This window comes from Salvia miltiorrhiza, unplaced genomic scaffold (assembly GCF_028751815.1).
Source record: "Salvia miltiorrhiza cultivar Shanhuang (shh) unplaced genomic scaffold, IMPLAD_Smil_shh fragScaff_scaffold_107_1, whole genome shotgun sequence".
Classification (NCBI taxonomy): Eukaryota; Viridiplantae; Streptophyta; class Magnoliopsida; order Lamiales; family Lamiaceae; genus Salvia; species Salvia miltiorrhiza.
The window spans coordinates 210,595-235,123 of record NW_026651399.1 but is presented as its reverse complement, the minus strand read 5'-3'; the positions used below and the strand labels follow the sequence as shown (position 1 = coordinate 235,123).

General features: G+C 35.9%; 2 protein-coding genes across 3 annotated transcripts; both read left to right on the top strand.

Annotated features, from left to right (window-relative positions):
- The first annotated feature begins 1,367 nt into the window (after positions 1–1,367).
- LOC131002310 (protein trichome birefringence-like 38) lies at positions 1,368–4,836 on the top strand. Its single transcript, XM_057928807.1, has 5 exons — positions 1,368–1,666; positions 1,772–1,949; positions 2,363–2,538; positions 4,199–4,357; positions 4,442–4,836. The coding sequence occupies exons 1-5, from the start codon at positions 1,380–1,382 to the stop codon at positions 4,752–4,754; spliced, it is 1,113 nt and encodes a 370-aa protein (XP_057784790.1). The 5' UTR covers positions 1,368–1,379; the 3' UTR covers positions 4,755–4,836.
- Positions 4,837–16,830: 11,994 nt separating this feature from the next.
- LOC131002308 (probable inactive purple acid phosphatase 27) lies at positions 16,831–24,327 on the top strand. 2 transcript variants are annotated; one of them, XM_057928804.1, is made up of 12 exons: positions 16,831–17,189; positions 17,317–17,347; positions 18,251–18,517; positions 21,535–21,646; positions 22,087–22,201; positions 22,283–22,415; positions 22,495–22,869; positions 22,941–23,008; positions 23,105–23,204; positions 23,586–23,774; positions 23,872–23,952; positions 24,082–24,327. In XM_057928804.1, exons 1-12 carry the CDS (start codon positions 16,864–16,866, stop codon positions 24,142–24,144), a joined length of 1,860 nt encoding a protein of 619 aa, XP_057784787.1. In that variant the 5' UTR covers positions 16,831–16,863; the 3' UTR covers positions 24,145–24,327. The 2 variants fall into 2 exon arrangements, with proteins under 2 accessions (XP_057784787.1, XP_057784786.1); XM_057928803.1 differs by having other exon boundaries at positions 17,260–17,347.
- Positions 24,328–24,529: the final 202 nt, after the last annotated feature.

Genomic DNA, 24,529 nt, shown 5'->3' with positions numbered 1-24,529 from the left:
TTGAAGCTTAAAAATTTATTTTTTAAAAGATAGATATATATATATATATATATATATACATTTTTTAAGCTAAAGATTTTTAATAAATAAACAAATATAAGTTTCATTTTTTGTGTTATATATGATCTTCGCCTCCGTAATTTTGTACATAATTATGGACACAACATCTTTATTAATTCTCTCAATCTTGCATGGAGTAGATGTGTAGTAGTTGGATAAAATTGATTGCTTGACATGATTCTTGATTTATAGATCAATACTTATAAAACCTTTATTAGCCAGATTTGGCCTGCACAATATCTGAAGATTTTCAAGAAATATGTCATTTCAATTATAAATTTACTTCACCCACCAACTGCCAAAGCTTAAATTTTTAGTAATCACCTACATCTTTTACAATTTTGGTCAAGGATAAGACCGAAAAGTGATCCATTATAAATGCTAATCCCCTCCTTCAAGTGAAGAACATCTGCATTTCATAAACTCTACGCTTCCTACAAAAAATGAAACCATTTGGTGAGCCTTCGCAAGATTGGTTTATGTATAATGGGAAATGGAACATTGGTCTTGATTCGTACCTAATCAAGCGGCTCGTGGAGCGAGAAGAGGAGTGTAAGCCGGTGTCTCCTGCTGATTCGCCGCATGCTTATATATGTGCCATGGAGGCACTAAACAAAGAACTCGGCGCCGACGTAACATACAACAACGTTCTCGATCGTGTCAATTTCCTGAGGAAGCGCTATAAGTGCTTCAGGAAGCTTGCATGTCGTGTGGAGACAAAGTGGGATGCCATTAACAATCGCGTAATTGCCTCCTCTCAATTTCAAAGAGTTGATGAACGAAAATAAACCGAGGTAGAAGAAACACCAGCATTAATAATTTTGGAGGGCTAATTCCTTTGATAGTTTGGCGCCCTAATTTTTGAAAAAAAATGGCGCCATTTTGGGGCTTCATTTTCCCCCAATTATGTAAGGGACTGCTAGGTCAATATTGTAAATAGTGAAGGGTAATATGGTAATTTCATGGGATAAACCTTACATTTGTACTGATTATAAGCATTATAGCTGAATGCATCAAACACGGAAAACAAGTTGTACATGTATTAATTACTTTCTATCAAATAAAAGACTAAAATAATTAATCACACCAATGATGGATTAATTGTCCCTATATAATTAATATGTGAGATAATGTGACATACTATCAAACGTGCCCTTAATATGAGACCATATGTGATACCCAAAATAAAAGAATTGCAATTTCCAGTAAGATTTTCTGTCATATTTGACTTTCATTATGATGCCCCAGTGTTATATAATGCAGGAGAAACCTGGTCTCTCACACTAACATCCCCACCCCACCCACGACAAACAGAGGAAATGATGATTATGAACATAGGAAAACTCAAAAACAGTGTGTTGATTAAGATTGTTGTCTGCATGTGCATGGTGTCAAGCTGCGTGAGCACATCAAATGATTCATTTGTGGGACAGAAACAGATCGAAAAATGCAACATTTACGAAGGAAAATGGGTTTATGATGAATCCTACCCTCTCTTCGACTCCTCAAAATGCTCTGCCATTCGCGGCGAATTCAACTGCCTCAAACGTCCCGACCGTCAGTTTCTCAACTATAGGTGGCAGCCCAGTGCCTGCAACTTGCCCAAGTATATATCTTTTTAATCTTTTTTATTCCTTTCTAATTTTAAAATATATGTACATATGATATGGGAATTCTTCTTCTTCTTCACTTTTTTCAAAAAAAAATATAGATTTGATGCCGGAGATTTCCTGAGGAGGATGAAGGGCAAAAAGATTGTGTTTGTTGGGGATTCCGTGAGTCAAAATCATGGGCAGTCGCTTATTTGCCTGCTTAATCAGGCTGGTGCGCCGTCACAGATCATCCACACCGTAAATAACTCCACCGTCATCAATAATGTGAAATTTGAGGTACCTCTCTTTCACTACTTTTTTATTCTATTGCTTTACGTAACATGTCACGTCGTTTCTACATCTTTAATTTATATAGAGATATATTTTTTATATATATAAATTAATAGTATTAAATAAAGAAATTTAAAAATTACGTCACGATCGACTCGAATTTAAAATATTTAACCTTGAACATTAACTGCTCTACCGTTTAATCAACGTATTCACATTATAAGTTTTTGTTCCATTGGGTTTGGTTGTATCACATGATTAAAATAGGTCATAAATATGAAACTTACCACTGTCAATTGAGAACTAATTCAATTTGTCTTTGGATTATTAATATATATCGTGCATGCATATGTGATGAATACCTAATTAACATGTAAATGTTAATTAGGGGTGGTTTAATTTAAACATATATGTTGCAGGCACATGACGTCTCCATTACAATTTTCCTTTCGCATTATTTGGTAGACATCGTAAATGAGAAAATCGGTCGAGTTTTGAAGCTCGATTCGATTAAAGATGGCGAAACGTGGAAGCAGGCTGATGTCTTAATCTTCAACACGTGGCTCTGGTGGTATCGCAGCGGGCCTAAACAACCGTACGTATCATACAATTTTTTCTGGATAAATAATTTTAACAAAAAAACTTACCGTTAATTCAAATTTAAATATTTTCAACTCAAACATTAACCATCGCACACGGTATATATATAATATTATATCATTATATGTGTACATTGTTTTTGTGGGTACAAATTATGCTCGGATAGTATTATGATGATTAATCAATAAATAGAAAGTAATTAATTTTTCTTTCATAGACAAGTTAATTAATTTAACCAATAGTGGTAGGGTTTGCGTCCTAGATTCATTCATTATATATGATAGTTATAATCATATATAGTGATTGTATACCATGATTAATATTTGTATTACTCCCTCCGTCCCAATAATGAAGACACACTTCATTTGGGCACGGAGATTAAGGAGAGATAGTTTAGGTGCTAAAGTATTGTGGCCCACATCTAATTAAACTTGTTTAATTCTTCTTTTTTCTCTCTTAGTTCCACCATTGTTGTAACCTCATTTTACTATCTTTTCTCCTCCGGCGGAATCGCCGGCGACCACGACCGCCGACCACCGTCGAAACAGCAAGAGCAAAATTGAAATCTGCCATTCCCATTCCTCACATTCCTATTCCCAAATTTGAACCATGAAAACCGAATCGAATCTAGAAATTTGAACCATGAAAATCGAATCCAGAAATCGAAACAACACAACAGAAAAATCGAATCATGAAAATCGAAACAACACAACAAGAAATTGAATCCAGAAATCGGAACAACACAGCTAGAAATTTTGTTCTCCCCGATTCCAAAATTTGAACCATGAGAATGGCGGCGGAGATGAAGGGTTTTAGAAGGAGGGTGGTGGCCTCACTGCTGCGGCGGCCGGAGAAGAAAAAGAGAAGAGGATGTGCGGCGGTTTCAGACCCGCACGTATCTCGAGCGACGCCTCTGCCTCCGCCTCCCCAGAACCATATCCACCACTATCTTCCTCTCTCAAATCGAACCTAGAAATTGAGGGTGGTGGTTTGGCGGATCTGGGTTTTTGGGGGAAGGAGACCGGAGACCGGAGCCGATGCTGTTCGGCGGGGCTAGGGCTCGGCCCTCTGCCCCCGTCAGTGTCTGCGCGAGCGATCAGAGTCTCACCGGAGGGGCGAGGGGTGTTCGGTGGTCGGAGGGGCGAGGGGTGCTCGGCGGTGGCCGTGGGTCGCCGGCGGCGACTCCGCCGAGAAGGGGGAGGAGATGGGCGGCGGGTTGGGAGTGGAGAGAAATGAGGGAGGCGGCTGAAATGTGTAGATTTAGGGTTTTGTACTAATTTATACCATAATTAAGGTTCAATTAATTAGTTATAATTAAGTCCTAAATATTTCCTTATTTGGAAGTGTGTCTTTATTATTGGGACGTCCCAATAAGGAAAGTGTGTCTTCAATAATGGGACGGAGGGAGTATATCAGTAGAGTTGTCTCTGTATATTTGGCTGTGATTTGTCATGTCAATAATTTAATAAACAGTTTTATTTCAATCCATATTTTCAAAATTGGGAAATTATAATTAATTTGACACTTAATTATTTGTGGCGTGATAGTTATTGTCGATTAATTAGAAAAACCCACTACATTAAACTTTGAGTTTTCATCAAACCTTTTAATTTTGGAGTTCTAAGTAATAAATTTAATAATGTTGAATATTGCAGGTGGGATTATATTGAAAGTGAGGGAAAGATAGTGAAAGACATGGACAGAATGGAAGCATTTCGTAGAGGTCTAACTACTTGGAAAAATTGGGCCGATGCAAATCTCAGTCCTTCCAAGACCAAAGTTTTTTTCCAAGGGATCTCTCCATCGCATTACAAGTAAATTAATTTATCTTAATTATCTCAAACTCAGACACATGATGTATCGATGCATATATAGTGATTTATGATTGAAGTGATCAGGGGTGAAGATTGGAACGAGAAAGGAGTGAGTGACTGCTCGAGAGAAACAACACCAGTTGAGGGATCAACATATCCAGCAGGGGAGCCCTTGGCACTAAAAGTGTTGAAATCAGTGTTAGAGAGGAAAACATCATCACCATCAATGCCAGTTGGTTTGCTTGATATCACGACTCTGTCTCAGCTGAGGAAAGATGGGCATCCCAGCAAGTACAACTTATTGGGGGGAATGGACTGCACCCATTGGTGCCTCGCCGGCGTCCCCGACACCTGGAACCTCCTGCTCTACACTGAGCTGCTGCGATCTCCTCACTGATCATATATGCATACTATTTATTCTATTTTTATTTCTTGATTTTTTACATCTCATGATATGGAAAAACTTTTATACATATATATGAAACTACAGTTGATGTTGGTTATGACTTATGAGCTATTAAGGCAGAGGTTTTATTATTGAAGGAAGCAAAGTGAATGTGGTGATGTGCACATGCAGATGCAGTAGTGTTTTGTTATGGATTTGGACACACGCCCAACTCGATGCACATGCAAACACAGCTCTTCCCAATCTTGTTTCGCATTGCATCACTCAATTATAAACCAACTTATATATTTATTAATTCACACCAGTACTTCTCCCGTGCATCGTATGTATGATAAATTTAATATTTTATTAATAAATATAAAAAAAATCTAATCTACTACTCCCTCCGTCTCAGTCCAATAGGCTCAGTTCTTTTCGGCACAGAGATTAAGAAACTCATTTTTAGATAGATAAATGGTGTGGTCCACACAATTTTAACTTTTTAAGTACATCCCCAATTTTTGTTAATTACCTATACTTCCCTTATCTCATTTTAGTAAAAATAATTATTTTATGAAAAATAATTATTTCGTAAGGATTTTATTTTAAGAAAAATTATCCACTTTTATTTTTTTATTTTAAAAAAGGATTTTATTTTACGAAAAATAATTATTTTATTGTATTGTCCACTTTATAATTATTTTTCTTGGCCATATCGTTTCCGCGAGAGGAATCGAAGTAGACCCAGCGAAAGTTCAAGCGGTACAAGAGTGGAGATCACCAATCACACCGCATGAGATTCACAGTTTTCTTGGTTTAGCAAGGTATTATCGACGTTTTATTGAGGGCTTTTCGAAAATCGCTAAACCATTGACGCACCTGCTAAAGAAAGAAGTCAAGTTCGTTTGGACGGACGAATTCGAGCGAAGTTTTCAAGAGTTAAAGAAGAGACTCACTATTACCCCAGTTTTAGTTGTTCCGAAGGCGGATAAAGAGTATGCAGTTTACACAGATGCATCAAAGAATGGTCTAGCTTGTGTACTGATGCAAGAGGGAAAAGTTATAGCGTACGCTTCGCGACAACTGAGACCGCATGAGACACATTATCCAACGCATGATTTAGAATTAGCAGCCGTAGTGCATGTTTTGAAAATCTGGAGACACCATCTCTACGGAGCACGATGTGAGATATACACCGATCACAAAAGTCTCAAATATTTCTTTGAGCAAAAAGATCTGAACATGCGACAACGAAGATGGTTAGAGTTAGTGAAGGATTACGACTGTGGGATAAATTATCATCCTGGAAAGGCTAACGTTGTAGCTGATGCTTTGAGCAGAAAGAATCAAGGGGAATTGGGATTTCTCCTTACTCGAGAAGCGAACCTGATCAAGGAATTCGAGAAAATGAATTTGGAGGTAGTAATACCACCACAAGAGATAGAAATAGTGATTGCTACACTGAGCATTACACCTGACTTACGATCGAGAATAGTCATAGCTCAAAGAGAGGAAGAGAAGATGGAAAAGTTGCGAATGAAGATTCGAACCGAGAAAGTGGAGAGCTATAAAGAAGCGGCAGATAATGCCATTTTGTTTGAAGGAAAACTGTGTGTGCCTGATAAAGAAGAGTTGAAGAATGAGATCATGAGTGAAGCTCATGACACCCCTTATACCGCACATCCAGGAAGTACGAAGATGTACTAAGACTTGAAAACAAAGTTTTGGTGGGAAGGAATGAAGCGAGAGATAGCGTCTTTCGTTGAAAGATGTTTGGCATGGCAGCAAGTTAAAGCACTACACCAACGACCCTATGGCAAGTTACAGCCATTGGAAATTCCAGAGTAGAAATGGAGTGATATAGCTATGGACTTTGTGACGGGATTGCCAAAGTCAAAAAGAGAAAATACCGCTATTTGGGTAATCATCGATCGATTGACGAAGAGTGCACATTTTATACCGATTCAGATTACTTATGGATCTGACAAGCTAGCTCACATTTATATTCGAGAAATAGTGCGATTGCATGGAGTACCAATGACGATCACATTTGATCGAGATTCGAAGTTTACTTCACGTTTTTGGATGAGCATGCAGAAGAAGTTGGGTACTAAATTGAATTTTAGTACAGCGTTTCACCCGCAAACAGATGGACAGTCCGAGAGGACTATTTAAGTATTGGAAGACATGATCTGAACTGTTGTGCTTGATAGAGGAAACCAATGGGAGCAAGTTTTGCCCCTGATTGAATTTGCTTACAATAACAGTTTCCAGTCAACTATCAACATGGCTCCATACGAAGCCTTGTAAAGGAAGTGTAGATCCCCACTTTATTGGGACGAAGTTGGAGAAAGAAAAGTACGTGGACCAAACGCAATAGAAGAGATTATTTCCATAGTACGACAGATTCGACGGAGAATAAAAGAAGCACAAGATCGACAGAAATCTTATGCAAACACCAGAAGGACGGAGATTCAATTTGAAGTGGGAGACAAAATTTTTCTAAAAGTTTCCCCATCCAGAGGAGTTCACCGTTTTGGAGTTAAAGGAAAACTTAAACCGAGATATATAGGACCTTACGATATATTAGAGAAAGAAACGCCCTGGTCTGCTGGTGGCTTGTGGCTCGTGCTGGTCTGGTCTGCTCGCCCTGGAGGAGAAACGCCGGGGTGGGGGCGGTCGCCGGTCAGAGAGGTGTCGACTGGGTTGTGTGGAGAATGGAGGCGGCGAGGCGCGGCTGGGAGGAAGGGAAGAGACGCGGCTGGACCTTTAGACTTTTAGTTGTAATATAAAATAAATAATAAATAATATATATATATATTAATATATATGTATCGGTTCGGTTCGGTTATGCTTGGTTCATAACCGAACCAAGAACAGAAAACCGAAACCGAACCGATACATGGTCGGTTTTTAACTTTAAAAACCGAACCGAAAACCGAACCAGAATTTCCAAAACCAAACCGAACCAAAAATGGTCGGTTCGGTCGGTTTTTTCGGTCCGGTTCGGTCCATGCTCTGCCCTACTTTTGAGTCACATATGTGATATGACCCATAATGTTTTTTTTTTTTTTTTAATTTAACAAGCAAACGTAGGACGACCAGCCCCAATATTCATTATCCGAAGATTCAACCCACTCATGAGGGATAGAGAAATCCGTAGATGCTAGCTGGAGCACGAGCCACATATAGAGTTCATTTCTCTTGGATGTTTTACGAGTAACACACAACATTTAATTCATTTCAAGAATACTAATTACAATATCATGCACCAACACTCCAAGTTCCATATTTTTCGCCAAGCCCATAAAAGTTAGATCTCTAATCTATATATTATATAAAACACCAGTTCTAACGGTAAAAAATTCCCGGCAAAATTTTGACAGTTTCTTTTCCAAAATTTTAGGTGCATTTTAAAAAACGTGATTGAGCAGCAATTCAGTTTTCCCCAAAGTTTTCAAGCACATATGAAAAAAATAAATTACAGAAACGTGGATTCAACAACGATTCAGTTTTTACCCAAATTCTCCCTCTCCCACACGTTCTCTTTCTCCATCTTCATCTCCCACACGTTCTCTCACAATTACTACAGCAACGATCTGGATTTAGCAAAGAATTTCACCGCATTCGCTTTCAGAAATCGTTACCGCAATGGATTCCGCACGAAGACGGGGAAGAAGTCTTCTTGTCAGGTGATTGAGGGGCACGGCCCAAAGATGACTCTGAACTTCCACATCACAAGAAGGTAATAGGATCGATCTGCTAGGTACTGAGTCAAAGTAAACTAAACTCTTCTCCGAATCATGTCGATACCAATTTTGTTACCAAAGGTTCACTCTTGATTCTTTATATATGTCAATGTCGGTGCGTGAATATTTTTTCAGTTTTGGAAATTTTTTAAGGGAATTTCAGGATTGTTGTGCTTTTGTAGAAAACTTTATCAAAATCGAGATGAGTGATATATAGTTTGTCATGGGCATCGGTTTCAATGTGTTTTGCAGGTTGGAGAAGGAGCTAATGGCTCTACTGGTATCCTTAATATGGAGAAAGTAATAGAAGTTGGGAAGAAAGACACATATCTAGGTAGCCAGACAGTTGTTGATAAGGTGTATCTCAATCTATTTTTCTTTTTCTAATATTTTGCAATTTTTATTTTTCACCTTATTCATGAAATTTAAACTATGACTTGCAGCTTTTATATTTGTTTCAGTGCAAGCAGCAACAACGACATCTACAACAGTTATCTGCCTGGTGCAATCTGCATCCTCTTATAATTTTTCTCTTCTTTTTCCTATCTTAGTTGAATAATATTAAGGTGTAGTGCTATACCATGAGGATTCCATCCTCTAAGGTATTTGTTATTTATAAAAAGTTTACATGTATAGATGTGTGTATATGTTTCAGTAAATGATAGGTTTTTAGTTTGTGTTTTCATTGTAAGTCATGCTACGGGATAATTTTAAATTCTTTAATCTACACCATAAATATATGATTTAGTGGATATTTTTCTAAAATTAAAATTATCATAAATGATCATAGTGGTAGGCTACGACCATATTGTCGAAGAGTGATTAACATTGAAAAGGTTCCTATTCTATTTTGAAATCTCTTTTATATAATAGTTTCAAAAACAATGGTGAAACGCATCCAAATGGGTGGTTTTATAATTCATACTCATGTTTCTATTCGCGTTGATGTTGATGCAATGTTTGATCCGGATAAGGCGAGCATGGGGTGGGAATTATCGGTCGCAACCATGAAGGAAAAGTGATTGTGGCAGCGGCGAAGAAGATGAACCCAGTATCGAGTGCTATGATGGCGGAGATCATGATGATCATGCAGGGCATTCTGCTGTGTGTGGAGCACGAGCTTGCACCGGTCGAGATGTTCACCTGCTCGGTGCTCAGAACCATGGTGGATGAGAGGATGAGGAAGAGAAAGCGCGGTGTCTACCCGATGATCTTAGAGACATTTTACAAATGGCAAGACAAAATATTTTACTGAGCATCAACCATGTGTATGGAGAGGCAAATGTGGCAGCACATAGACTCGCCCAGCATGCGAGATTAAGTTCAGAGTTTGTTAGCTGGACTAATCGTTTTCCTCACTGGTTGTATTGATCAATATATGAGCTCTTCTCCCTGTTGAAACATTGTATCATCATAATGCATAGAGAAAGAGAAGCTAAAGATTGTAATTGTATTTCTTGTTTTTTCCTGCTGATACAATCATCCCTTTTATAGTATTAAGAAGGGAGCTGATATTCAATATTACTTCTACAACATCATGAGGATTCCTACAACATCATGAGGATTCCTACAACATCATGAGGATCCCTATAATTAAGGGATTCTTAATTATCTTTTGACTAACTTTATCTTTTGACTAACTTTATTTGTCTGCTGACTTTTTATTCTCAACACTCCCCCTCAAGTTGAGTGACGGGATTTCCGATACTCAACTTGGAAAGAACTTCTGAAAAACTTTTGAAGTCTACAGCTTTGGTTAGGATATCAGCGAGCTGATCTTCGGACCTCACAAACGGGAGCTCCACAATCTTTTCCTCAATCTTTTCCTTGATGAAGTGCCTATCCACTTCGACATGTTTTGTTCTGTCGTGTTGAACAGGATTTTCTGAGATGCTAATGGCAGCCTTGTTGTCGCAGTACAATTTGCACGTCTTCGTTGGGTGAAGGCCTAATTCCATCAACAATCTTCTTAGCCAAAGGACTTCAGTTAACCCACTCTTGATCCCTCTGAATTCTGATTCTGCACTTGAGAGAGCAACTACCTTTTGTTTCTTGCTTCTCCATGAGACAAGATTTCCTCCCACAGATGCAAAGTATCCAGCTGTTGACTTTCTGTCATTCGGGTTTCCTGCCCAGTCAGCATCGGTGTAAGCTTGTATCTCAAGGTGTCCAGCCTTTTTGAACAACACTCCATAGTCAAAAGTCTTCTTCAAATATCTCACAATTCTGAGCGCAGCTTCCATGTGGTCAGCCTGTGGTTGGTGCATGAATTGACTAACAACACCAACAGCATAAGCAATGTCAGGTCGAGTATGGGAAAGGTAGATTAGTTTCCCTACCAGACGCTGATATTGTCCTCGATCGGCTAACTGAGCTCCTTCCACAATTTGTAGCCCATGATTTACGATAATAGGAGTTTCTGCTGGCTTGCAATCTAGCATCCCAGTTTCAGCTAGGAGATCTAGAGTATACTTCTTCTGGTTGATGAAGATCCCCTTCTTTGATCTGAGAACTTCAATTCTGAGGAAGTATTTTAGTTTTCCTAAGTCCTTCATTTCGAACTCTTTGAACAAGCTTTCTTTCAACTTTTGAATCTCCTCTGTGTCATCCCCTGTTATAATCATATCATCAACATAAATGACCAAACAAGAGATCAGATCACCTCGTTTCTTTAAGAATAAAGTGTGATCTGAGTTGCTTTGCTGGTACCCAAACTTCTTCATGGCTGCGGTGAATCTTCCAAACCAAGCTCTGGGAGACTGCTTGAGCCCATATAAGGTTTTCTTCAACTTGCAGACTTCACCCTCTCCAAAATCTCCTGAAAAACCTTGAGGCACCTCCATGTAGACTTCTCTCTCTTCTTCAAGCTCTCCATGAAGGAAAGCATTTGTAACATCGAACTGATGAAGATCCCAGTCCTTATTAGCAGCAATTGAGAGGAGCACTCTGACAGTGTTCATCTTTGCAACAGGTGAGAAGGTCTCCTCGTAGTCGATCCCATACATCTGTGTGTATCCTTTTGCGACCAATCGAGCCTTGTAACGCTCAATAGATCCATCCGGTTTCCTTTTGATTGTGAAGACCCATTTGCATCCTACCGTTTTCTTCCCCTTTGGTAGTCTACACTTCTCCCATGTATGGTTTCGATTCAGTGCACTTATTTCTTTCTTCATGGCATCTCTCCAATGTGGAATCTTTAAGGCCTGTTCCGCATTCTTTGGGATCTCTTCGTCATACAAAGCTACTTCATAGGCAGCTGCAGTTTTGGATAGGTTCCCTTTGGCGATACCCCCAATAGAATACCGAGAGTTCTTCCCAAACTTTTCTGGTGAATAACGTTTAGGAGGAATTCCTCGAGTACTTCTAGGGGGTAACACATATCTCCCCTTGTCTGCACCCATTGTATGCTCCTCCTGTACTTCCTGTTCTTCTTCTTCAACCACTTGAGAAACAGGATCAGTAGAACCCGAAATCATAGTAATAGGTTCAGAATCTCTTACCTCAGATATCAGTGGTGAAGAAGATATTTGGGGCGGCGGTGGATTGGATTGCTCAGATGTGGATGAAGTAAGCTCGGTGGCTAGGTTAACCTTTTCTGTTGGATCTGCTTCCGGGACTGGTATTGGTAACCAACTTAACAAGTCGATCTCACTCTCACTCTCCCCCTGACTGGTAAGGTGGTTATCGTAAAAATACTCAGTTTCAAGGAAATCACAGTTCATGGTGGTGATGATTTGACGGGTTTTTGAATTGTAACACCTATATCCTTTTTGATTAACTCCATATCCTACAAACACACACTTGACTGCACAAGGAGAGAATTTGGTGCGTTCATATTTAGGAATGTGAACGAAAACAGAGCACCCAAAGACCCGTGGTTGAAGTGTAAGGGCAAGAGGTATGGAGGCCAGAGTAGACAATTTCTGTAATGGTGTTTGAAGTTTAAGAGTCCTAGTAGGGAGACGGTTAATAAGGTAAGCCGAGGTTGCTACGGCCTCGGGCCAAAATGAGGAGGGAACATGAGACTCAATCATCATAGAACGAGTCATTTCAAGTAAAATTCGGTTTTTTCTTTCGGCAACTCCGTTTTGTTCAGGAGTGTGGGGGCAAGTAGTTTGATGAATAATCCCTTTTGTTTGACAAAATATTTTCATGGAATTATTAACAAATTCCCCTCCATTATCAGTTCTAAGGGTTTGGATGTTTTTCTGAAACTGAGTTTGAACCATAGTATGGAAATGAGTAAATTTTTCAAAAACTTCAGATTTGTGTTTTAAAAAATATACCCATGTCATCCTAGTGCAATCATCAATAAATAACAGAAAATATTTAAAACCTTGTCCCCCTACCACGGGTGAAGGACCCCAAACATCAGAATGAACAAGAGAAAATATGGAGTTTACTTGTGTGTCATTAGGCTTAAAAGATTTTCGGTGGCTTTTAGCTAAAACACAAGTTTCACAAGATAAATTCTCACCATTTTTTATTAATTTAGGAAATAAAAGCTTAAGATACCCCATGGATGGATGCCCTAACCGACGGTGCCAAAGCCAGGCTTCCCGGTCAGCAATTCCGTGAGCCAGCATCACCTTGCCTTGTTGAGCTATCTCATCCACATAGTACAATCCATTCCGCTCAGTGCCACGCCCAATAATCTCCCCCGTCCTGATATCCTGAAGTAAACAGAAGTGAGGATGCATTATTATGGTACAATTGAGTTCTTTAGTAACATGACTAATTGACAACAACTTATGAGATAGGGACGGAACATATAGACAATTGGATAATCGCAAGGTTGGGGAGATTTCTATAGTTCCAGCCCCTTCTACTTGAGTTAAGTCACCATTAGCAGTTTGTACATGAGTTCTAAAGGATTTTGATGACTCAAGTATATCTGATTTGTCAAAAGTCATAGTGTCTGTAGCCCCACAATCAAAAATCCAATTTGTTTTTCTACTGACTTGTTTATTTGACACTTGACATACAGTGGGGATTATTTTCGAATTTTCAGATAGTTTTGGGTCAAAATTTGAGTTGGGCATAACTATTGGGCTGTTTTGAATAACATGGGGTTCATTTTGGGATTTCCATAAACTTGAGGGACTAGACTCAAAAGAATGGGGTTTCTTTTGTAATTTACTGAAAATAGGGGACTGAATTTGAGATAATGGAAAAGTGGGAGGGTTTGATGAATAATCATCAAACCCTATACCTAAATCATGCGCCTCTTTTTCCTTTTGACCGATTCTCTCCACCTCTTTCTCTCCCTTGGTTCCACCTTCACCATTTTTCTCGGTTGTTCGGCCATTAACGCCGGCGGAGAAGCCGGCAGCGGTCGAACTGTTGCGTCCTCGGCCATCTACACCGACAGAGGCGCCGGCTGACGCCGAGCTGTTGTGTCCTCGGCCATCAATCGGTAAGATAAATCCACCGTCGAGGAAATCGTCGGAGCCGCCTCCCACGGCAGCGCACACCCCGTAGTCACCCTCCTCCAGCTCGAATATCGGCGGCCACTGCAGCGTCATGTAGGAGAGCTCCTCGGCGGGCTTCTCGCCGTCGCTGTTGGAGGCCAAGCTGTCGTAGCTGTTACTGCGGGAGAAGGCCGACGACACCCTGATTGGCTTGGGCAGGTAGACCTTGATCTTAGGCGGCGGGGTAGGCTCGTCGGCGGCGCTCTCGTCCTTTAACGGCGAGGGAGGGGTGGGCTTCTGCTTGGACTTCTTCTTCTTGGGCTTGGCGGCGAGGTTGGGGAGGTCTTTGTGAGGGGCGTTGGGCTTGCCGCTGCCGCTGGTTTTGGAAGCTTTCTTCATTTTTGGAATGGCGATCGAAACTGTCGCCGGTGAGTTACTCCACAAACTGATTTGAATTGGCTAGGAATGTTTTGGTTTTGGATTATGAACGATGATGATTCGTTTCTGAGTTCCTATGGTTAAACCTGCTTTGATACCATGTTGAAACATTGTATCATCATAATGCATAGAGAAAGAGAAGCTAAAGATTGTAATTGTATTTCTTGTTTTTTCCTGCTGATACAATCATCCCTTTTATAGTATTAAGAAGGGAGCTGATATTCAATATTACTTCTACAACATCACGAGGATTCCTACAACATCATGAGGATTCCTACAACATCATGAGGATCCCTATAATTAAGGGATTCTTAATTATCTTTTGACTAACTTTATCTTTTGACTAACTTTATTTGTCTGCTGACTTTTTATTCTCAACACTCCCTTCTCAAAAACAAATACTAGATGTTAGGATTTTTACATTCTCATGTAAATATATTTACGTTTGGACTTTGAGAAATGAATGTGCTTCATTAATATTTGCATAAAACTGCCTGCTGTGAAATTTATTTAGGAAACAGCAAGTGCAAGAAAAGGTATGGACTAATAGTAATTTAGGAAATGGATTTAAAAAAAAAAAACATATTTGTGATTTTTATATAATAAAAATTATCATTTTTCCGTTTTACTGATGGAATCCATTGTCCAATAATTTACCGTGTATCTCCGTGTCCCAGTCTTAATCTAATTCACAAGTGATGATATTATAATATTCTTACATACTTGAAAAATTAAAATTAAAAATATTCTCTCGGTCCACAAAAAATAGTCCATTTTTACTATTTTGGGACTTCCACAAAAATTAGTTTATTTCCACGTTTGAAAATTTTATATCACATAATGAGCTATTTTCTCCACTCACAATATAATTAATTATCATTATTAACACCCACTCACAATAAACTAAACCATTTTCATTAAAATACGTATTTCTCAATTTATGATTATTTTTTGTGGACGGAGGAAGTATATGTCATTATCCGTGCATCGCACGGGAGGGCGTACTAGTTTCTAGAAAGTTCTTATTATATAGGCTTCAGAATGTCATAAGATTCATTTATATCATCAATTATGCATTTTTACGAATTCTCTAAACTCTACACCACTAAGAAATTAATTGGCTTGTTAACTTATTATTTCGGTTAATTATTCGGTCGTTATCATTTGATTGAATTGTGTTCGAGTAGTTCATTTCAAGGACTTTAGATATCAATTCTTCATATATGGCTTATTAGTTGAAATCGGCCCAAACGTATCTAAAACCTAGCTAATAACAACAAAATTCAGAGCTGTTATTTTTTATTTCATGTAATCGTGGAGCTAGATAGTGATTTAGGTATCAATAGTTGGAAGAGATGAATCGGCAGAATTAAATGAGTTTGAACAAGAAGGCTAGCTGATAACTCTGAGGAATTAGCATATACCATTAATGAAACACGCAACTACTGCGACACTTAACCACCTAAGTATTATCAACATTACAACAAGGAAAATAATCCATTAATCATGCACGTCATAGCATGCTTTCCTCCTATAATTATAATTAATACCCATATATCAATCCTAATTACCAAAAATGTAGTATTTAATATGTACAATGTGTGTGTGTGTGTGTCAATGTTCTATTTCTAACGTGATCTATGGCAACCTCTCTCTAAAAATTTACATGGGTGTGAGTCAAATTGAATCATTTATTTATTATAGAATTTAATTTTAAGCGAAGAAGATGCATAATTGGTGAAGGAAACGATTACTAATTAATTTACGAAGCGAGGATGCATGTCTAGCTAGTCAACTAATTAATTTTCTTATTACAATTTTTTTTCTTATCAATTATATATATATATATATTAAAGAGATTAATGCATATCATATAAATAAACCCTAAAGTTTTGAAGTTAATATGCAACTCTTAATAAATGTAAATCCTTTTATAATATAACGCAATTAAAAACTTTAATGTGCAATCGCATAATTAATTTTTAACTAATATTTTTAAAATTAAATACGAATATTATTTAAGTTTTGTATGGAAGTGTATTTCATTAATATAATCTCAAGATGTATATTAACCTAGAAATTTATCTTTTGTATGCTAATATAGTTAAAAATTAAATTAGTTGTAATTAATTTTATGTTGGGTTATTGGCTCCTAAATACACGAACTTTGGACACATTTTGATTTTTGTTTTCCACGAACTTTGAAAATTATCAAAAAATACACGAATTTTAACACATTTTATTTTTTTTCCATGAATTTTGAGAATTGTCAAATAAACAAAAGAATTAGTCAAACTTCGTGTATTTTTTTGACAACTTTCAAAGTTCGTGGAAAAAACTAAAATAGACCCAAAATTCGTATATCTAGGCGCCAATAAACTCATTTACGTTTTGTTATTTATTTCTCAATTCATAAAAAATCTACTTAAAGTTTGGCGCTTTAACACATATATATGACACATAAGTAATAAGTTCCCTATAAAACTCCCTCTCCATCATTCCCTTTAATTTCCTCAAGGTTTGATGATCATCAAGATGCCAAGCCTTTCATTTAGGGTTCTAACAATATTCTCAATATTCTTCTTCGCCGCAAACACAGACGCCTCCTCCCTGCCGGAAAGGCTGCTCCGATCCACGGCGGAGCTCCGCAAGCACACCTCGATATCGGAGTTCCGGCTCCTCAACCGGAGGCAGCTGCTGGACTGCCCCGACCCGAACCCGTACCTCGAGGTGAACGTGACGTCCAACCCGAGGCTCTCGGACGATGAATACGTGACGGTCAACATCACCGGAGTTCTGCTGCCTTCCGAGAACGATTGGGTGGCCATGATCTCCCCTTCTCACTCCGAGTACGTGCTCTTTCTCAATCATCTCATGAATTAATATACACGTGAAATATCGATTAATGTTTGGTTATAGTGTGAAGACGTGCTTGCAAAATGCAATAATGTATGAACAAACGGGTGATTTCAGCAGTCTTCCTCTTCTATGCCACTATCCTGTTAAGGTCAGACCGTTTTGCCTAACTATATTTTAATTACGAGTATGTTACTTCTTTTGTGTCATGTTTTTTTCGTTAATTCTGCCCATTAATACGCTCAAATCACCAAAACTAGCTAGCTAGGGCTGAGTCCAAATATTGAATTTGGTTTTATTAATTTAATTTTATTTTTTTCTGTTAGCTTCGATTTAATTGATATTTGGGTCCAATAAAACTGAAATTTGAATTTTATATGTATATATATACATCATATTAATTTTATTTAAATAATTTGTTTATAATTTTTAAATAAAACTATAAGTAATAATAAAAAATAATTTTTAAAGACATTTTCAGGTCTCTTTGCGTAGGAGTGGTTCGATTTTATTTTTAGAGTTTCGAATAATTTTATTTCATTCGGATTTTGCTTCAAATCGAAACTTGAATGGTCAACCCAAAAAGTAGCCGATTCTTAATTTCCAACAATTTATTTAGATTGCCGCTCAATTAATTAAAGTTGGGTGTCCATACATTTTCATGACTTTAGTGTTCCACTTTTTTTTTTCCTTTCATCTTTTTTTTCAATATTAATTTTGTATAATTTTGTAATTATTAACGGTATAATGATTTTTTTATCATTTATTTTTAGTAATTCATTATTAAAGTTGATAAATCAAAAGTTAGGGTATTTAATTTTCTTAAATTTCAATTTTTTAAATAAAAATTAAATATAACTCATTATATTATACTAATAAATTCTATTTTTATAAAAATATTATTAAAATAATAAATATAATAGTAGAACGGGGTGACATCCGATCTCATCGCATCGAATCGAATCGAATCCTATATAATTCAGGTTAAATAATAAGAACACAAATATATATATATATATGAACACAAAAATTTATGTGAGTATTTTGAATGTAGGCTCAATATGTGAGCAATGATCCGGGATACCTAAAGTGCGGGAAGAAGGAATGCAAGGCGCACGTGGCCGGAAAATGTGTGTTGAAGACTTGCAGTGCCACGCTGTTGTTCCATGTTGTCAACATACGGACGGACATCGAGTTCGTGATGTTCGGCGGCGGGTTTGGGACGCCCTGCATCTTGAGAAGATCTGATCCGGTTAGCTTCGCCAACCCGAACCACCCCTTGTATGCCCATGTGGCCAGCGTCGATTCCACTGCTACTTCGGTGCGTCTACTAATTCTATTACTTTCTAATGCATTATTTTTTATCTTTTCATCACTTCAAGTTGCACTTGAGTATTGTGTTAGACATGTGGAATTTGAATTTGAATATTTGTTAGTTAGACTGTTTGATAAACTTTTCATATTAATTTTCGATAAAACTTTGTGTTCGTCAATCTTAATTTTTAATTAGAGTTGATTAAATTTCTAATTAAAATTTATTAATTGTAATTAAATTTTAATTAGGATAGATGCACAATACATTTGGATGTTGTCTGGTTCTATTTTAAGTAATTATTTTACACTACATTAATTTACTTTGCTAAACAATTGTACTAAAAAGAAAATAAACCAAGTCAGGTTAATGGAGAGAGTATTATTTCATTTAAGTACGTTCGGATCGATAGGATCGATTTCCTTATGTGTATTGACAGCTAAACACTAGGTGTGATGATCTAATTGGTGGTGGAATATGTATGTAACGTACGCCTACTCTAAAAGAAATTAATACTCCTCTATCCTAATTATATATATAGATAGATTGAAATTTGTACACGAATTAGAAAAAAGAGAAAAAAGTTTAATAAACAAACTTTCTAACTATTCATATTTATTTTTTTGTAATGAATTAATGTTAAAGTTAAACAAAGTATATTAGTAAATGAGTTAAAAAAAACATTACTTTTATAAAAAATCAGTCTATATGTTTAAAAAAATTAACAAAATCTATATAGATAGGATGGAGGAGTAAATAATTTTTCTTCTTTAATTAAAGGGCGAAGGAGTAATTGAGTAAATAGTTTTCCTGAAAAGGAAGGAGGGGTACATATCTTATTTCAAAAGAAACAAAACAAAACGGAGTAAATACTAGTTACAGATATACTCTTGACTCTTGAGACATAAGAAAGTCCGATAATAAGACCGAAAAATAGTGGTAGCAATCGATATCAATACTATATTAAAAAAGCAGTTTTCAATTTGAAATCAATTTTAAAATTGAATGGTAGTTTTTTAATTATAATAAAATTAAAAGTTTATATTTAAACTATATTTTTTTTTTCATTTCTTTAACTTCTTATTTGTTGTTTTATTTCTTTCCAGAATTGTGAAATTCGATTAATTATAAAATATTTAATATGCATATCAAATTAAAGATCACGATAAGAGCTTTAAGTTGATATATTTTATGTAATTATTTGATTTAAAATGTACAAATTAAATTTGTTTAAATATTAAAATTTTATAAATTTCTCTCTCCTTTCTCCTCTTTTTGAAAAAAAAATATATCTTTAATTCTTTTTTATTAGTATTTTTTTTTATTTTTTTAACTTTTTTTTTTTTGCTTTTCACAATATCAAATTTTATAATTGTAAATTCTTGTTATTTTTTATTTTTTTAATATACAATCCAAATATATTTAGTTAAAATTAATTTTATTATATTTATGAGTATGATAATTAAATTAGTACTATTAATTTTTATATAAATATAAAAAATAAGAAATAATTTGATTAGTTATAAAATATCTAATATAAAGATTATGATGGGAGCATTAATTTGATATATTTTATTTAAATAATTGATTTAAAATATAAATGTTATATTATTTAAAAATTAAAATTTTAAAAAATTCTCTCATTTTTCATCTTTTCTTTTAATAAATCTATTTTTTATTTTTCTTATTTTTGTTTTTATTTTCATTTTAAGATTTTTTTGTCTTTTCATAATATCAACTTTTATTATTATGAATTCTTATTTATTTTTTATTTTTTTCAATATTCAGTTCAAATTCATTAAATTTATTTTTATTATTTTTATAAATATGATAATTAAGTTGATATTAATTTTATATTAATATTAAGTTACTATGTGCATGCCCGGCTTAAGTTGGCTCGAATCCGACCTAAATTATAAATCCAATTCGATCCCTACCCAAATCCTGCCTAGACCCATATTTGGGTAGTATCGGACTGGGTCCTGGCCGGCTCCACAATTAAGGAATGTCAATTTTAATCAGTTGTACGATTTCGGCCCCTATTTGCCGTTTCCAATTTTTGAAAAACAATAACCCAAACTTCCGATTTCCATCTGGTCATGCTATATCCGATGATATAGAGTTTCATAATTATTCATTAAAAAAACTTAATTGATAAATTGCTTAATTATCAATCTTCGTGTTTTTTTTCGTGAAAGTTGAAACCCCCAAACTTTTTGAATTTGACACGAAAACTGGAAAAGTTATTGTAAAAATAACTAAAATTGCACATGTTTACTGGATTATGCATTTTTCTGACTGGTTATTGGATTATGTATTAGAAATCTAGCACTCATGACTCTGAAATATGAAATATGAAATATGAAGTATATCTTTAGAAACATCAAAATTCTCAATTTCTACTGATGTTTGGTCCTATGCAAATTCGAATTGATTAATATCAATACGAAACTGATCCTAATCGTGTTAACATTTTTTTATTAAAAAAAAAAAAAACTTAGATTTTTCAAATATTGGGTCATGCAAAAGCCTGGAAACTAATCTAACAAATTCATGTAGTGTGACATTTTGAAATAAATATAATGAGAGTCTTGTATTGAAACATATTACTGGTCAAAGGTCGAGATTCCTAAGACAATGCTCATATGTCATATACTATATTTTAGACCCAAATTATCTAAATGTTAAGAAAATTACAAATTAAGGGTTTAGCTTCCAGCATGGGTACGTCAGTGGCAGCCCCCGTGGAGCTAGGGTGGCTTAATCCCCTACCAACCATTTCTTCTTCTTCTTTTTTTTTTTTTAAATAATAAAATTATCAAATTGTTAGTATATATTCCGTGCAACACATTATGCAAAAGCTTTTTCACCTAATTGAATTGTATGAAAAATGATTTTTTGATATATAGAAAACATACCTCGTAGTGTCTCGTTGTAAGAGAGTCTCACACAATATTTTATTGATATATATATATATGTGTGTGTATAGTATGTAATTAGAGATTTGTGTTGGTTTGAAATGGCAGATGAGATTGACATGGGTGAGTGGGAATCAAAGTCCTCAACAAGTTCAATATGGAGATGCCCAAACAGCAAATTCCTCAGTTTCTACCTTTTCCCAAGCTGACATGTGTACAAGTAACTATTCACCTTTTCCATTTTCGCTTTCTTTTCCCCCTTTTTTACTTGAATTTTATTTGGTTCGTTCGCTTTATTCTTTTTAACTTTGTTGTAAATGTGATTTACTAAATTTTGAGATGTTCCTCCGTTAAGTTAATTAACTTTTTTTTGGCATGAAATTTAAAATATTAGTGTTTTAAGATGATTAAATGTTTTTTAGTTTATATTTATTTCATATAAAAAAAATTAATCAATTTAATTATGGAAAATTTAATCAAGTTAATTAGTCGAGACGGAGGAATATTTGCGTAACAATATGATGTACAGCTATACGGATATTATGGAAAAGAATAAACTATGTTGATTATTTATAATTAAGTTTATAATTTCTTGTTATATTTAGAGGGCCGGGGGAAAATGAAATAGTAATTATGAATTTGATGTGATTATATATTCAGGTCCAGCAATGGAAAGTCCAGCTGTTGATTTCGGATGGCATGACCCTGGTTTCATCCATTCAGCTCTACTCACCGGACTTCATCCCTCCACCTCTTACTCCTACAAATATGGAAGGTTTTTTCTTCAGCTAGTTGAAATATTAAGTATATATATATATATGATGAAATTAAGATGATTGAATTGTGTGTTGAACAGCGATTTAGTGGGATGGAGTGATGAAATGAAGTTGACAACTCCACCTGCGTCTGGAACAGATGCCCTCAAATTTCTTGCTTATGGTGATATGGGCAAGGCTCCTCTTGATTCCTCTATTGAACACTACATACAAGTAATTAATCATTCCCACTGCATCATATATATAATCTCTCTCTCTCCCTCTAAATAATCAATACTATATATAAATATAGCCTGGATCGGTATCTGTTATCAAAGCAATGGAAGAGCAAGTATCCTCAGGCGGCGTAGACTCTATATTTCACATCGGCGACATTAGCTACGCCACCGGTTTCATGGCGGAGTGGGATTTCTTCCTTCATCTCATCTCCCCTCTCGCCTCCCAACTCTCCTACTTGACCGCCATCGGCAACCACGAGCGGGACTACGTTGACTCCGGCTCCGTTTACCCAACCCCGGATTCAGGTGGAGAATGCGGGGTTGCGTACGAGACTTATTTTCCGATGCCCACAGCGGCCAAGGATGAGCCCTGGTACTCCATAGAGCAAGGGCCTGTTCATTTCACTGTCATTTCCACCGAGCATAATTGGACATTAAATTCTCAACAGGTATATATATAGCTTCATTTCATCCTTAACTCCACTTTCATGTTACAACTTCATTCTTTTCTTCTCGGCAGTATGAATGGATGAATAAGGACATGGCTGCAGTGAATAGAACAACAACTCCATGGCTGATATTCACAGGGTAAGTCTGAAGCCTGCACCAATTATTAATCACAATTAGGATTTTATTACCAAATAGTGTTGAAAATTTTAATTGATGAAATTAATGAATGTTCAGGCACAGGCCCATGTATACATCTGCTCCTGGAAACCCCATTTTTCCCAGCGTCGACGATTGGTTCGTTGATGCAGTAGAGCCGTTGCTACTACAAAATAAGGTTTGACTTAAATGGATTTAAATAAGAAAAATACAATCTTATTGGACAAAACTTGCTTACAAAAAGTTTGAGAATCAACAAATCTTTCGTTTTTAGAAGGCTATGTATGGAGTTAATATGAATTGTTTTACTGATCTTATGTGAATAAAATATTGATCTTTTTCCTACGGAATCGGATAACTCTTAGAGTGTGCAATATGGGATGACGTGTGATATATTTGACTGAGAGTTTTTTTTATTATATGTCATATTAATATCATGTTTTGTAGAATTCTATAAAATATAATATATTGTTTGCATGGTATGATGTATTAAGATGATATAAAGTTGATAATAATTATAATCAAGATTTGTAAGAATATACATGCACTTTTATAATAGGTGGATCTGGTTCTGTTTGGGCATGTCCACAACTATGAGAGAACATGTGGCGTCTATAATGGATCATGCAAAGGAATGCCCACCAAAGATGCCAATGGAGTCGACACATACGATCATTCCAACTACACTGCGCCGGTTCATGCTGTTATTGGAATGGCCGGATTTAAACTCGACGATTTCACACAAAACGTATAGCCTAGCTACCCTCTTAATTATTTTTTTATTATTATTATTAATATGCATATATAATCATTCAATAACTAATTTGTGTTATTTTTATGTGTAGGATAATAGCTGGAGCTTGGCTAGGATTTCCAAGTTTGGATATATAAGAGTTAACGCCACCAAGAGTGAGCTTCATGTCGAGGTCAGTGGTATATATATATATATAAAATAATCAAAGTTTCAATTTTGATCAATATATATATATATATATATATATATTACTAAATTAAACTCTCTTTTTTTGGTACTCTTTTCTATTTTGGGTTTGTAGTTTGTGAATGCAGATTCAAGAAAAGTGGATGATAGTTTCCGAATCACTAAAGCAGGGACTTGATACTGCGCCCAAAAGCATCTCCACGTACCACATGAGCCATGTATATGTAATGTAGTAGTTTTAAGAAGGGTTAATAGCTAAAAATTCACCAACTCATCAGATTTAATTTTTGACATGTTTTATAAATTGTTGCAGTAATATCATCATTTTTTTAATTTGTAGCAAAATAGACACATCCAAATTTTTCGACGACCAAAAGAATGACTTGGCATGAGTTGCACCTTGACAGAAAATTTATGTGTATGCCTATTTTGCAACAGATATACAAACTAAAAGTAGTGTTATATTTTATTGCAACAATTTATAAAATATTTTGAAAACCAAATCGGTCAAAGTTCTTGAACCTTTAAGCAATTAGCCCTTGGTGAGCGATCTGCAGTCTATA

Bases quoted from the DNA above. Each gene is read 5' to 3' on its own strand.
- LOC131002310 (XM_057928807.1), top strand. From the start codon at position 1,380: ATGATGATTATGAACATAGGAAAACTCAAAAACAGTGTGTTGATTAAG. The intron at 1,667-1,771 runs GTATATATCTTT...AAAAAAATATAG, and splicing joins AGTGCCTGCAACTTGCCCAA to ATTTGATGCCGGAGATTTCC. The intron at 1,950-2,362 runs GTACCTCTCTTT...TATATGTTGCAG, and splicing joins TCAATAATGTGAAATTTGAG to GCACATGACGTCTCCATTAC.
- LOC131002308 (XM_057928803.1), top strand. From the start codon at position 16,864: ATGATCATCAAGATGCCAAGCCTTTCATTTAGGGTTCTAACAATATTC. The intron at 18,518-21,534 runs GTGCGTCTACTA...TTGAAATGGCAG, and splicing joins TCGATTCCACTGCTACTTCG to ATGAGATTGACATGGGTGAG. The intron at 23,775-23,871 runs GTATAGCCTAGC...TTTTATGTGTAG, and splicing joins TCGACGATTTCACACAAAAC to GATAATAGCTGGAGCTTGGC.